Genomic DNA, 14585 nt, shown 5'->3' with positions numbered 1-14585 from the left:
CTTCCAAAGTGGTTTTAAACAAAAGTTATGAATATATAATGAGGCCAGAAATGATTCCAAAGCAATCAGTACAACAACAACAAAAAGTTTTAAAAAAAGTGCCTTTTTTTGCCAACAATTCACATTTTGGTTATGCTCAACTGAAAGAACATAGATCAACGTGTGTCATGGAGTCAAAACCCCAAAATACCCCTATCAACATTTTTGGTTAATTTCCATGGGGTTTCCTTACCTTAAGTGAAATAGTGTAAGAAGAATTTGGCATTCAATAGTTTAGCTGCTGGTTGGTTGCATAGTAACACAGTTCATGCTATTAATTGGGATACCCCGACAACAGAGACAACCACTGCAACAGCATCAGGCAACAACAACAAAAATAGTCTGTTTACGGTATCCCGACCGACCCTATTTTTTTGCGCGACCCTAGACTTTTTTTTGGCATTTGGGAAATAAAAAATAAAAAATAAAATAAAAGTCTATTTTTTGGCAAAATAACTTACAAATATGTTTTTTTGGGAAAAAAATAAAAAATATTTTTTCCCCGACCTACCGACCCTATTTTTTTTTGCCTATGTTACCGTAACCAGATTAATTTTTTTTTTGCCTTATCAACAACAGAAAAAACACCACACATACCGTCACACACAAAAAAGAAGTATAACGGTGAGAAACAAAACAAGAACAGAATTAAACTTTCTTGTGAAGACAATTCTGTTCGGCGGAGAATGATGATGATAATTACGATGATGTAGTTATTGTTGTTGTTGATGATGATGATGATGATGATGATGATGATGATGATGATGATGATGATGATGATGACGACGACGACGACGACGACAATAATGATGATAATGATGATGATGAACAAAAACATTTGCATTTATTACATTGAATTTCTCTCAGAATCTACATAAGGCAATTGGACTACTGTATCAGATTGAAGCAGGCGAACCAATGTTTGCGATGTTGATGTTAACAATGGCTTCGTAAAGACTACTTACGAACAACAAAGGCAAGGCTCCTTGGCAAGGCCGCACGGCCAACTACGTTAGTAAACTACATTTTAGGAGAATGTTTAACACGTGATAACGATGGGTGTTAACATTCTTTTGACCATTGGCATCCAGATTTGCAGACATATGTATTGTGTTTAAATAAAAGAAAACACACCAGTAACCAGGTTAGGTACGTTTATATCTATAATCAATATTTCGGCACGTTATGTACAGTGTGTGAAGATACACGGTCGACTTTTGCGTATGGTGGTGGTCTGCAAGCTCATGTTTCTTCCTCAAATTGTGGATCTGAAAACAAGGGAAAGACAAGTAAATGAATGAAACGAGGATGAAGTTTCGAGAGCATTAATTTTATCGTTCACATACTTTCTCGTACACTTATATTCAGACACACACACACACACACACACACACACACACACACACACACACACACACACACACACACACACACACACACGCACACACACACATACACACACACATGTATATTGGTATACGACAAGAATATACATATACACACACACACACACACACACACACACATACACGCACATCACACACACACGCACGCACGTACGCACGCACTCACGTGCGCGCACACACACACACGTTTGCACACACACTCACATTTTCCTACTCACACACACACACACAAACACACACACACACACACACACACACACACACACACACACACACAAACACACACACACACACACACACACGCACAAGGAGGCAAAGGAAGAAGTACGAATTCTTTAATATCATAATTATTTGCTAACGGAGCAAATATTACTGTTACCATTCTTATGATGTTAAGTTTTAGGAATGATAGAAAACCTAAACTGAGGGCAAAACGAAAACAAGTCGCGTAAGGCGAAATTACTACATTTAGTCAAGCTGTGCAACTCACAGAATGAAACTGAACGTAGTCCGCCGCTAGTGCAAAAGGCAGTGAAAGTGACGAGCCTGTTTGGCGCGGCAGCGGTTCCGCTGTGCTTCATAGCACGCTTTACTCTACCTCTCTTCGTTTTAACTTTCTGAGCGTGTTTTTAATCCAAACATATCATATCTATATGTTTTTGGAATCAGGAACCGACAAGAAATGAGATGAAATAGTTTTTAAAACGATTTCGGAAATTTAATTTTAATCATAATTTTTATAATTGTAATTTTCAGAGATTGTTTTTAATCCAAATATAACATATGTATATGTTTTTGGAATCAGAAAATGACGAAGAATAAGATGAAATTGTTTTTGGATCGTTTAATAAAAAAATATGTTTAATTACAAGTTTCCGATTTTTAATGACCAAACTCATTCATTAGTTTTTAAGCCACTACGCTGAAATGCAATACCAAACCCCGGCCTTCGTCGAAGATTGCTTTGCCAAAATTTCAATCAATTTAATTGAAAAATGAGGGAGTGACAGTGCCGCCTCAACTTTTACAAAAAGCCGGATATGACGTCATCAAAGGTATTTATCGAAAAAAAGAAAAATATGTCCGGGGATATCATACCCAGGAACTCTCATGTCAAATTTCATAAAGATCGGTCCAGTAGTTTAGTCTGAATCGCTCTACACACACACACACACACAGACACACAGACACACAGACACACAGACACACACACACACACACACACACACACACACACACACACACACACACATACACCACGACCCTCGTCGATTCCCCCCTCTATGTTAAAACATTTAGTCAAAACTTGACTAAATGTAATGACTTGTTCAGTTTCTCACTTTTATTTGAGGTGTTTTTCCCAATTTTGCATTGTGTAAAATTAATACTATGCCTGGTGAGCTCGAGTGTATTCAAGTTTTTTTTCTACTAATGTTTTGTTTCAATTTACTCTGATGGTTTCATGACCTAGGAGTATATTAAGCCTTTGTTAATTAAAGGGATGAGTTTTTGCAACGTTAGAAAGATAACTTTTTTTAAACGTTAAAAGTTTTTGAAATATTTGTTGGTTTTACCTAGATACTACTTAAATTTAATTTATTGGGGTTTAGCGTTATAAACCAAAAACTCTTTTCTCATAAAAATCGATTTTAGGACAATGTATGTAGTGTAATCTTTTCAAACTAGAATGACGTGAAGGTGACGAATTTTACAATTTGTTTAATTATTTTGATATCAGAATTAATTGCCAACGGAAGTTTCAGAAATTAAAAAACACTAACCAGAGGGCAAACTGCCTTTAAGTTTCAGAAATTAAAGAAAACCTAAACAGAGGGCTTCTTCTTCTTCTTCTTCTTCTGTCTTCTTCTGTCTTCTTCTTCTTCTTCTTCTTCTTCTTCTTCTTCTGTCTTCTTCTGTCTTCTTCTGTCTTCTTCTTCTTCTTCTTCTTCTTCGTTCATGGGTCCAACCTCCCACGTTCACTCAGTGGATTTTTACGTGTATGACCGTTTTTATTCAGGCAGCATACGCCGATTTCGGGAGAAGCATGCTGGGTATTTTTGTGTTTCCATAACCCACCGAACTCTGACATGGATTACAGGATCTTTTCCGTGCGCACTTGGTCTTGTGCTTGCGTGTGCACACTAAGGCACTAGCAGGTCCGCACATAAGTTGACCTGGGAGATCGGAAAAATATCCACCCTTAACCCACCAGGCGGCCGCGATTTGAACTCACGTCCTTCATATTAGGAGGCCGATGTCTTATCCACTACGCCACTGAGCCCGTCAGACAGAGGGCAAACAGAAATGACTTGTTCAGTTTCGCACTTTTGTTTGAGGTGTATTTCCTAATTTTGCATTTATAAGTTATATGGCTGGTGAATTTATTCATGTTTTCTTCTCTTGTGTGTTTGTTTGTTTTGCGGCTTTGCTCGGAAACTTGTTGTATTCCGTTGTTTTATCGTTTCTGACTAACTGTGATGATTATGTATGCAAGTGTATTAACTATATGCCTTGTAACATTGATATTGTTTCTTAGCCCCCCACCCCCACCCCCAACCCCCAGCGGGCCAAAAACTAAAAACAAAACATTGAAATCAGAATGTTGCCAAAATAAGAAAAATTGCCAGTCAGTTTTTGTGTTTAGATGGAAAAGCCTGACCCATACCCATGCGGCCATTCCCAAAATTAGTCTACCCGTCGGGAGACGTAGCGATACATTGTCTTCTTACCAGCCGTCTATGGTGGTGCTAACGTGGTGGAGGTTGAAGTCGTCGCCGCAGATTCCTGGCGAGCACGAAATTCGCAATACGTTTCGGTACCTTGCCCTGGAGCAACGCACGGATAGGCTGCATCTGCGATTGAAAAGTTTGATCCTGCTGGGCAACCAAAATCAGGTGGGATGGTGAAGCCTGTAACGCACTGGAGCCCCATTGTACATTTGTCCGGATAGGTGTCTGGCCTGGGTATATATGTCGGACCGTTTGGATAGCAGGTGTAAGGATCCGTGGTCGTTGGCATTGGAGACGTTGTGGAAACTGTCACACACAAAAATGGAACCAAAATGGGTAAATTCGGTTCCTCAAATTAATCTTCAACGCAAAACAACACAGATATTTTTGTCTTGCCTTTCATTCTTAAAGTTAAGATAGGTCAGAAATGTTACTCATATAGAACATTATTCAGTCATTGTTCCAAAACGACAGAAAGTTCCCTCTTTATTGAAATTTAATTGGAGCATTCTGTCGGTTATTGAGTTTTGTGAGAATGAAGATCGCTCAATTTCTCAATATCAAATGAAGTATGAAGGTGTTTAGAGACTTTTAACAAACAACAACAACAACAACAACAACAACAACAACAACAACAACAACAACAACAACAACAACAACAACAACAACAACGTTCATCTGTAAGGTTGATTCATCATGAACTACTATGATTATTTATCCTACATACGTGAGAGAGACCACTCATGAGATAACAATATCGATCAAACCACACGTGTTTATATCATGTAAATGAGGTTGTGACAAACTAATCTGGCTGGGACCTGCTTTTTCACTACTAATACTATGATGCCAAAATCAACGCGAAAAACGTCATTATAGAAACACTTTTGTGCCTACTGTTTCCTCTGGAAGAGTTTTAGAACTAACACGTCACGCTATAATTTTTTAAGTGACGTTTTTTTTCTCCCTTTTTTTGGTCAAAGTACAAAAACAAAAACAATATATAAGAAGAAAAGAAGCATAATCATTCAATTTGTACGCCTCGACTGTGGGGCGTTTTGAGTAAAATACACGTAAGTCCAGTAGGTAGGATAAACCGAATACTTATATCTACATGGCTTGCTGTGCTGTACCAGATTTTACACGAGTTGCTTTTTAAAATATTGAAAAGCTCGCTTTCGCTTGCAGTTCAAAATTTACAAAAGCAACTCGTGTACATCTGGTACAAAAGCAAGCCATGTAGTATTCTCTATATATGTTTTGACGTGAATAGATCCAGACGAACAAGTGAATGAAATACTACAAGTTGACATCACTGTTCATTAGCTCTATCGACGCCCGTTTTTAACCGCTTGCTTCCCTTTATATAACACCATAGATCGTCGTCCTCCCGAACAAAATCCTTTGTAAGAAATCGAGAATAGAGGATTTTGGGTTGGGGAAATCTGTCATGCAATGACGTCAGCGCCTTTCGGCGATTGGCCAATGCATTTCGTATCAATAATGTCGGTCACGGTTGAAATTATCGCTACTTTATATTGTTTTCCAAACGTATACGAAGTCAACGGGAGCATAGGGTCAGTTATTAACTTAACTTGCCTCGAACAGTGAGATAAAGAGAACAGTACACAAATATATCGGAGAGACTCGGAAACTCGAGTCGAGTCAATACTGATCGCCCACGCTCGAGAACTCAAGTGTAGTATTTGAAGTTAAAATCTCGCTCGCTGACAGTGCGACAAAATAGCTCAGTTGGTAAAGTGCCCGATCGCTTCTTCTAACATTTGTGGTCCCGGGTTCGATCCTCATCGACGGCAATATATTTTTTTTCTGAACTCGTAATTCTTGTATTTTATTTATTTTCTTCATTCCAAATGTTTTGGGTGATGTAATGAAAACCCTAACCCGAAATAATAAAAAAATGGCATAATTATTGAGTACTTCCAGCGGGACAATTTCACCAGAGTAACATCGGCTTTGGTAAAAATGTAATGCTCTATAGGCAACACCGCGACTACATGTAATGATATCTGATGAGATCAAGAAAACGTACAACACAAATACGAACGGGGAAACCGACGAGTCAACAAATGCTCGATTCGAGAACCCGGGCACGTAGAAGTTACGTTTGCAGTTCTCAGTTTGCAGTTTTCACGCCTACTTTCGTGTACCTCATTGGCAGGGTAGTAAGACGTTTGCGTCCAGAGCCGGCGGTCTCGAGTTCGAGTCCCGTAATTGGCAAGACTTTTGTAAAACGTTTTTTCTGAATTTTCAACTTTTCTGAACTCTATATTCTTGTATTGTATTCTTCGAAAGGTTTTGAGTCATGAAAATCGAATATAATTCGTGAGTGCCCTTGAACAGTTTTCCCAGAAACCCGTATTCTATTTTTGGTGTGGGATATCCCCAAGAAAAGGTCATTACCGCGTGTCGACTGCTAGTAATGGTAGTAGAGTACTTCTAGTATGATAGACTTCTGTCAGACGTCATTCCCTCTCTCGGGGTCCTCACGCTCTCGGGACTCTCTCCCTCTCTCTCTCTCTCTCTCTCTCTCTCTCTCTCTCTCTCTCTCTCTCTCTCTCTCTCTCTCTCTCTCTCTCTCTCTCTCTCTCTCTCTCTCTCCCTCTCTCTCTCTCTGTCCGTATCGATATATCGTCTGTTTAGAGCCACAACCATATATCTCAAAATATTTGATTTTTCAAATTTTATATTTTCTGATAGAGTTTAATATAACTATTACAATGGTATTTTTCTGAGTCAAAAATATGACATAACATCTGAGTTATGGAGGATATATGGTTTATGCGCTAAGCTTTCACCCTCTGCCTTTCAAAGCCACAACCACACACACAGAAGCACGCTGTTTTGATTTTGAACTGAAGGCATGGGTTACAGCGAGTCAGTGCCCTGCCACAAGCCTATGTTTCATCAGCACAGGCTTGTGGCTTTGGTGAAATGTGATAAACACTCACCCCTCCACCCGCCACAATGCAACAAGTGCCTGATAACACCCTGTGGTTATAGCTACACCGGCTAGAAGGGGCCAGCTCTGGTGGTAAAAAGGGGTCATAGTGCCAGAGCCTGCTTCTTGCTTTGAGAGCTGTCAGCTGTCACCCAGGAGTGAGAAGTTTACAACCCAACATCTGGAATCGCTCTGTGAGTCCAGGATAAGGGACCTTCCCACGCTGCCGCAACAGATACAATTAATATCAGAATGACTATCAGAATACCGCTGTGTACAAATTCACTTTGCTCTGGAGTTTTCTTGAGGAAAGACTGACTTGTGGAGAAACTTCAGATTTATACTTCTTCTTGTGGTAAGTATCAGTCATGCTTAAATGAATGTTAACTTCAGTTAAATTTTGATAAAAGTGTAGATACTGTCAGTACACTTGTCAGTTAGTAATCATTATGTTCCCATTGTGATGTCTATAGCCTAGAAACAATGTAATGATTGATTAATATTCTATTTCATTTCTCACCCGATGGAGACCGCAGTGGTCAATCCTATACACTTTGCACTTGTGTAGGAACCTTTTAGTCTAGTTATGTTCTTGCTTACACTTACTTTACTGAAATGCTATTTTAAATGTTTGTCAGTGTATTAAATGGTATACATAAAACTTCCAGAAAGGACATGTTTATCTTTTCTTTGATTAACACTTCTCTCTCTCTCTCTCTCTCTCTCCTCTCTCTCTCTCTCTCTCTCTCTCTCTCTCTCTCTCTCTCTCTCTCTCTCTCTCTCTCTCTCTCTCTCTCTCTCCTGTTTGTCTCTCCTAATTCAAAAGGAATTGATGACTGCTGAGTATCTTCTCCAGGGAAAATATTTAATTTTTCTCTCAGATATTCAAGTTTAAGACATTGCTTTTCTTGTTTTCTTATAAAAAAAAAAGAAAAAAAAAGAACACCTTGATTTTATTTTATTTTATGTTTTTCTTTGTGGTCTAGGCATTTGCTGAACCTGCCTTAAAACAATGGATGAGGACACATGGTCAGAGTGTGACGAGGACATTTTTGTCAGCATCATCACTGACACTGCAGACCCTTTGCCATCACAAAGTACAGGTATTGCTGCATTTTTTTCAAAGGCGTATTTCTCAGAAGGTGCTTTAATCTACGCCAAATTAACATTTTTGTTTTGGGGAGCTAAACATACATAATTATTAGTAATTTGTTTTAACAATAACAGATGGAATACAGGTATTGTTTATGTGCAAGCATTTTATTTATTGTGGTAAAGTTGACCAAGCAGCAGAAAAGATGGGGAAGAGCACATAATTATTTGTTAATACAGCTTGTTTTGTCCAGCAGTGAATGACAGAACTTGCTTGCTTGCATTATTCCAGCTGGAATTTAAAGATTAATTTCATTATTTATGTACAGGTGGCGATAACGAGGGGCTTGCTGCTGTAATTGGAGAGAGTAACAGGCAACACTCACTACAACAGCTCAAAGTCCGTCTTCACAACAAGCGTCTTAATCGCCATCTGACCAACAATGGGATGGAAAGGTGCCCAGTTTACGCAGACGGGAACTGTTTCTTCAAAGCAGCGTCTCTGCATCTGCAACCCCATGATGCAGTTTCCTTGAGGGCAGCTCTGTGTCAGCACATCAGACGAAATATTCAACATTACATCAGCTTCTTCACCTGCACTACGACTGACGAAGCCCTCGCACAGATTGATGCCATGGAAGAAGGTGGTGTTTGGAACACTGCAGCCAATGACATCTTGCCCTTGGTACTTGCAGACTACAGTAAAAGAAGGGTGAAAATATTTTCAAGCCGTCGACACCAGAGTATTGTGGACATCTCGCCCTCAATGCCAAACACATCTGTGGATGCATTCAGTCCCATCTACCTGGCACTGCTTGCTCCTCAGGGAGAACCAGAACACTTTGATGGTTGTCTTGCCAAGAAACGACACTTGTACCACCAGTTCAGCCGACATGTCTCCCATCCATCCCACCAAAGTGCTGGATCTGCTGAAGCAGTTGTGTCCAGCCGCAGTACCTGTAGTTCGCCTGAACGAGATGGAACACCTGATCCCCGTGGCTCACCTGAACCGTCTGCAACACGAGATGGGACCCCTGACCCCCGTGGCTCACCTGAACCGTCTGCAACACGAGATGGGACCCCTGACCCCCGTGGCTCACCTGAACCGTCTGCAACACGAGATGGGACCCCTGACCCCCGTGGCTCACCTGAACCGTCTGCAACACGAGATGGGACCCCTGACCCCCGTGGCTCACCTGAACTGCCTGCAACACGAGATGGGACCCTTGACCCCCGTGGCTCACCTGAACTGTCTGCAACACGAGATGGAAGCCCTGACCCCCATGGCTCACCTGAACCGTCTGCAACACGAGATGGGACCCCTGACCCCCGTGGCTCACCTGAACCGTCTGCATCAACAACTAAGTCGCTGTCAACAATTTACAACACTCCTCCCAAAAAACCAGGCCGGAAAAGAAAATCAAAGCCAGAGGCATGGAAAAGAAATCAGCAAAAAAAGGCAAGACTAGAAGGGAAAGAGTATGTTAATTGCAGAGGAAAGGTAACAGAGGCCAGAACTGTGAAACCTGTAGACTGCAGCAAATGTAAGTTGAAGTGTTCAAGTCACATCAACATGGATCAACAAAGTTCCATATTTGATGCGTTTTACGGGCTGCAAGACTACAATCGACAGAAAGATTACATTTGCACCCATGTGACGCAAAAGAACACGGTGACAATACTTGACGAAGAAACCATGACTCCCAAGAAGAAGACAAGGCAAGTGGCTCGGAAGTTCTTTCTTACAGTTAATGGCGAGAAAGTGCAAGTTTGTAAACGCTTTTTTCTGGGAACTCTCTCTGTTGGACATGCTTATGTTCAACACGCTTTGGGAAATGCCCAAGATGGAGTATTCAGTGGTCAGGATGGAAGGGGTAAACACACTCCTGGAAACAAAACAAGCGAAGAAGACAGGAGAAGAGTTCGAAAACACATCGAATCTTTTCCTTGCCTTGAGTCACACTACTGTCGAAAGTCTTCAGGCAGAAAGTTCCTGGACGAAACACTCTCCATAAAAGAGATGTACAGGCTTTTCACACAGGATTGCGCATCAGAAGGCGTTGTGCCAGTTAGTAGTAGTATTTACCGCCAAACCTTTGTAACTGAGTACAACTTAGCATTTCATAAACCTAAAAAAGATCTGTGTCTACTCTGCTCACTTTATCATGACGCCCAGAAAAACAACACAGTAACGCCTGAACTGGAAGCTGACTATAGAGAACACCAAGAAAAGAAACAGGAGAGCAGACAAGAAAAAACAAACGACAAAAAGCTAGCACAGGAAAACAACGAGATCAGTGTGGCGACATTTGATTTGGAGTCAGTCTTGTCAACACCCTGCAACAACATCAGCCAAACACACTACAAGAGAAAGCTGGCAGTTTACAACCTCAGTATCTACAACCTTGCTTCAAAAGAAGGACAGTGTTTTGTGTGGGATGAAACCCACAGAAGAAAAGGCTCCTGTGAGATAGCAACATGCTTGTTCCATCACCTGAAATGCCTTCCACCACAGGTGAAACACGTCATTTTGTACAGTGACACCTGTACTGGACAGAACAGGAACCAATATGTTGCTGCTGCTTTACTCCAAGCAGTGCAACAACTTCCTAACTTGGAGTGTATTGATCAAAAGTTTCTTACCTCCGGACATACACATATGGAATGTGACAGCATGCATTCAGCAATTGAAACAGCAAAAAAGAAAATTCAAGTCGCCATCCCAGATCAGTGGCATTATGTTATTGAATGTGCACGATTGTCACAGCCATATACAGTTCATGAACTGGAATTCGGTGATTTCATCGACTATAAGAAGGTGGCAGCTTCAACAATGCGGAACACCAAAACGGATGCTGCCGGCAACCGCATCAACTGGCTACAAATATCATGGTTCCGCTTCCAAAAGGAGGATCCAGACACTGTTTTCTTCAAGTACCGGATGAAGGATGACTTCCAGCAGCTCAAGATCAGGGGCGGTCGCCGTGGCAGAACACCTTGCATGACCACAGAGCTACCAAGTCGCTACTTGGAGAGGCAGCCAATCTCGGCTGTTAAGAAAGCTGACCTGATGGATCTCTGCAGATTGAATGTGATCCCACAAAAACACCATCATTTTTATGAGGGATTGCCATGCAGCTTATCTGCTCCTGACCGGCTACCAGAGCCAGACATCACAGAGGATGTCGACACTGACGAGGGTTAAACACACAGATTTAGGTGATGAAGTTCAGATGAGCTTACTCTACTAATTTTGTGTTAACTGAACTTGAATTTCTGTCTGTGAACTACTTGATTTCAAATTAACGTCAGTTAAACTTTCGGAATCAAATTTTCTTGTGCCTAGATTTGACATGTTTTCTTCCTGGACTTAAAATAACTTTGAGTGACTTGTGTTGTGCCTGTGAAGAAAATAACTATTCACATCGGATAATCAGTGTATATCCAGGTAAGCGGTCATTTTTTTCATCTGTTTGAATTTACTGACCACTTTAGATTATTACTGTACATACTGACAAAAAATGTACTAACAGCATGCTATTAATGCGCAAACACTGGTACACAGTTTACAACCAGAACCCTTACCAGATTTTGGTATAACGTCTGAATACATTGTCAATTTCAGGTATGAATGTTGTCTTGGGAGTTCAAATACTTGGAATAATAGGTTTCACAAGTTGAGTACCGAAACGGTTTGATATTTTGAACCCTACACAAAAACCGAAGGGTTACCCCAAAGCCAGTGCTTGGTTATTGCCCCAAAAGTTGCTTATAATCAAAGTAAAGTTTGAAACCATAACCCTGCAACTGTCTCGTGTTAGGTTCTGACTCTGTCAATGACAGTACGTGGAAATGAAATATAAAGCCCACAAGCCTACATCGACTCATTGTAATGTTGTTGTTGTAAGTACCACCCCAAATTAATCAGTATTCTGCTTAAACCACAGTCATATTTCTCTACACTAGTAGCTTATTGACCAGAAACCAGTTTAACAGTGAGATAAAATTCTGAAAGCCACAACCCTACAACGGGGAGATACTTGCTTGTGGCTGACTGCCTGATCTCAGCTGGGTGCTCACAGAAAAGCCACAACCCTACAACGGGGAGGTGTTTGCTTGTGGCATAACAGCCTGATCTCAGCTGGGTGCTCACAGAAAAGGCACAACCCTACAACGGGGAGGTGTTTGCTTGTGGCATAACAGCCTGATCTCAGCTGGGTGCTCACAGAAAAGGCACAACCCTACAACGGGGAGGTGTTTGCTTGTGGCATAACAGCCTGATCTCAGCTGGGTGCTCACAGAAAAGGCACAACCCTACAACGGGGAGGTGTTTGCTTGTGGCATAACAGCAACTCATTGTTCATGCTGTCTTCTCAGAACCAGAACCAAATATAAGTTTTAAATGTATATTGTGTATCTTTCTTGTACACATTTTCAGAAAAAAACTGTATCAGTAATAAAAATGCCTAAATATCTACCAATGTGCGGAATCTTGTGTATTTATTTGAAAAACTGGAATTTTGGAGTGTGGCTGAACATTTCAATCGAGCATTACTCAAAATGGCTAAAATTGAGATGTATGGTTGTGACTTTAAACAGACGATATCTGTCTCTATCTCTCTCTCGTTTAATATAATAGGCCAGTTTGAAACACAAACCACACATCGACAGGCACAGAATTCAAAAAGCTTGAATGCCTTAGTTTTTCAAAGAAAGAAAGATCTGATGTGTTGTTCAAATATACCTGTAGGTCCAGTGCCGGGCGACGTTGCAGGCTCATTCAACTGTCGTTGTCTGCAGTAAGTTGTGTTGGAAGGCACAGCGCACGGACTGTTTACTTGGCTGAACACTTCATTGCCTTGGCATGAATTGGGAAAGGCTGTCCCATGCACACACCTTTGGTAGTCCTTGCACCTGTCAGGATATGTGTCTCTCTGGGGAATATACTCCACTGACCCGCACACCCATTCTGGACCACTGGTGTCTGTAGTGAATGTAGCAAAAAGGAAAAGACGATTAGAGATAGCACGTACACCATCATCATAAGTGAGGTCAACGTACAGGGTGAGCCAAAAAATGCCACCCACACACTTGCTACAACGTTCGACATCTGTTGACCAAATTGCTTCATGTTTGGTGTGCATTGATTTTAGCGTATGCATGGCCTTTCCACTAAGGGGCAATTTTTGTAGATTAAATGGTCTATAGAACTTTTGTGGAATTTCAAAAATAGTTCGCAAATTCGGGGGTCGACTTGTAACCATACCTATTTGATTACTTCACTCCCCAGATTATTGATGACCTGAAGAAAGCATACTGATTTAACTATATCTTTGAACACGAAAATATTTTCTGTTGTACACGATTATGTTATGTAAACTGATCGCTTTGGCTGATATTATATTAACAGTGACTGCCATTGATGTAGCAAAGCATTCTCTCTCTCCCTCTCTCTCTCTCTGTCTCTCTCTCTCTGTCTCTCTCTGTCTCTCTCTGTCTCTCTCTCTCTGTCTCTCTCTGTCTGTCTCTCTGTCTCTCTGTCTGTCTGTCTGTCTGTCTGTCTGTCTGTCTCTCTCTCTCTCTCTCTCTCTCTCTCTCTCTCTCTCTCTTCACTTTATTTGTATAAAATATAATGAAATATTGTGAAAGATAAGTGTTGAAGTTATCACTTGTTCGCCATGTTTTGTTATCGGAATGTGTATTGATTATCATTTTTAGAACGTGTCCATAGGCTGTCTGCTTGTTAATTAATGTTGTTCTTGTTTGAAACGTGTATCAAAGAAAATAAATAAAACACGCTTAAACCAAGAAAGCAGTTACAGTTAGGTTCAGGGAAATCCCTAGATACGAAAGCGTTGGTGTCATGAACATATTTGGAGGTGTAATGTGAAACACACTTTGGAGAGAAGGAAAAAGTCGGACCATCTTATATTACCTGCAGACTTGAAACTGTGTGGAATGGTCGTGAACATACTGAAGTTCGTGCACAACAACTATGAAGATATTCGCTGAACTCAAATGACTTAACAATTACCCCCTTCATGGTAAAGTTACACTTGTGCAATGGCGCGCAAAATTCATCAATGTCATTAACTCATTCCTCAAAGGAAAATGCCCTGATCCTATCTGTAATTGCTGTACAAAAGTCACTGACTATCTAATGTTGGTAATGGTATACTAGGTCCTTTGAATAATCCCAGAGGTAACAATCTGGACGGCTTAAATCGGGTTAGTTTATCCACCGCTCAATTTTAAACCTCGATCCCCGAAATTGAAAACTTTGTTTGAGATAACACTTAAGTAAAACCATTTAATCTACGGAATCTATGCGAAAAGGCCAGGCATAAGCTGAAGTTA

At 40.8% G+C, this 14585-nt stretch overlaps 1 protein-coding gene across 1 annotated transcript in view; it reads right to left on the bottom strand.

The window, feature by feature from the left end:
- Window positions 1-485: 485 nt before the first annotated feature.
- LOC138945653 (mucin-2-like) overlaps window positions 486-14585 on the bottom strand; it is a 25310-nt gene continuing 11210 nt past the window's right edge. The window contains exons 9-11 of the mRNA XM_070317135.1: window positions 12973-13212; window positions 4175-4480; window positions 486-1307 (exon numbers count right to left, since the gene is read on the bottom strand). Coding sequence (XP_070173236.1) covers window positions 4182-4480; window positions 12973-13212 — 539 coding nt within the window. The 3' untranslated portion in view covers window positions 486-1307; window positions 4175-4181. The remainder of the gene's footprint in view (window positions 1308-4174; window positions 4481-12972; window positions 13213-14585) is intronic.

Source organism: Littorina saxatilis, linkage group LG13 (genome assembly GCF_037325665.1).
Source record: "Littorina saxatilis isolate snail1 linkage group LG13, US_GU_Lsax_2.0, whole genome shotgun sequence".
Taxonomy (NCBI): Eukaryota; Metazoa; Mollusca; class Gastropoda; order Littorinimorpha; family Littorinidae; genus Littorina; species Littorina saxatilis.
Note: the sequence above shows the minus strand (reverse complement) of the source record. Positions and strands in the feature narration are given on the sequence as shown.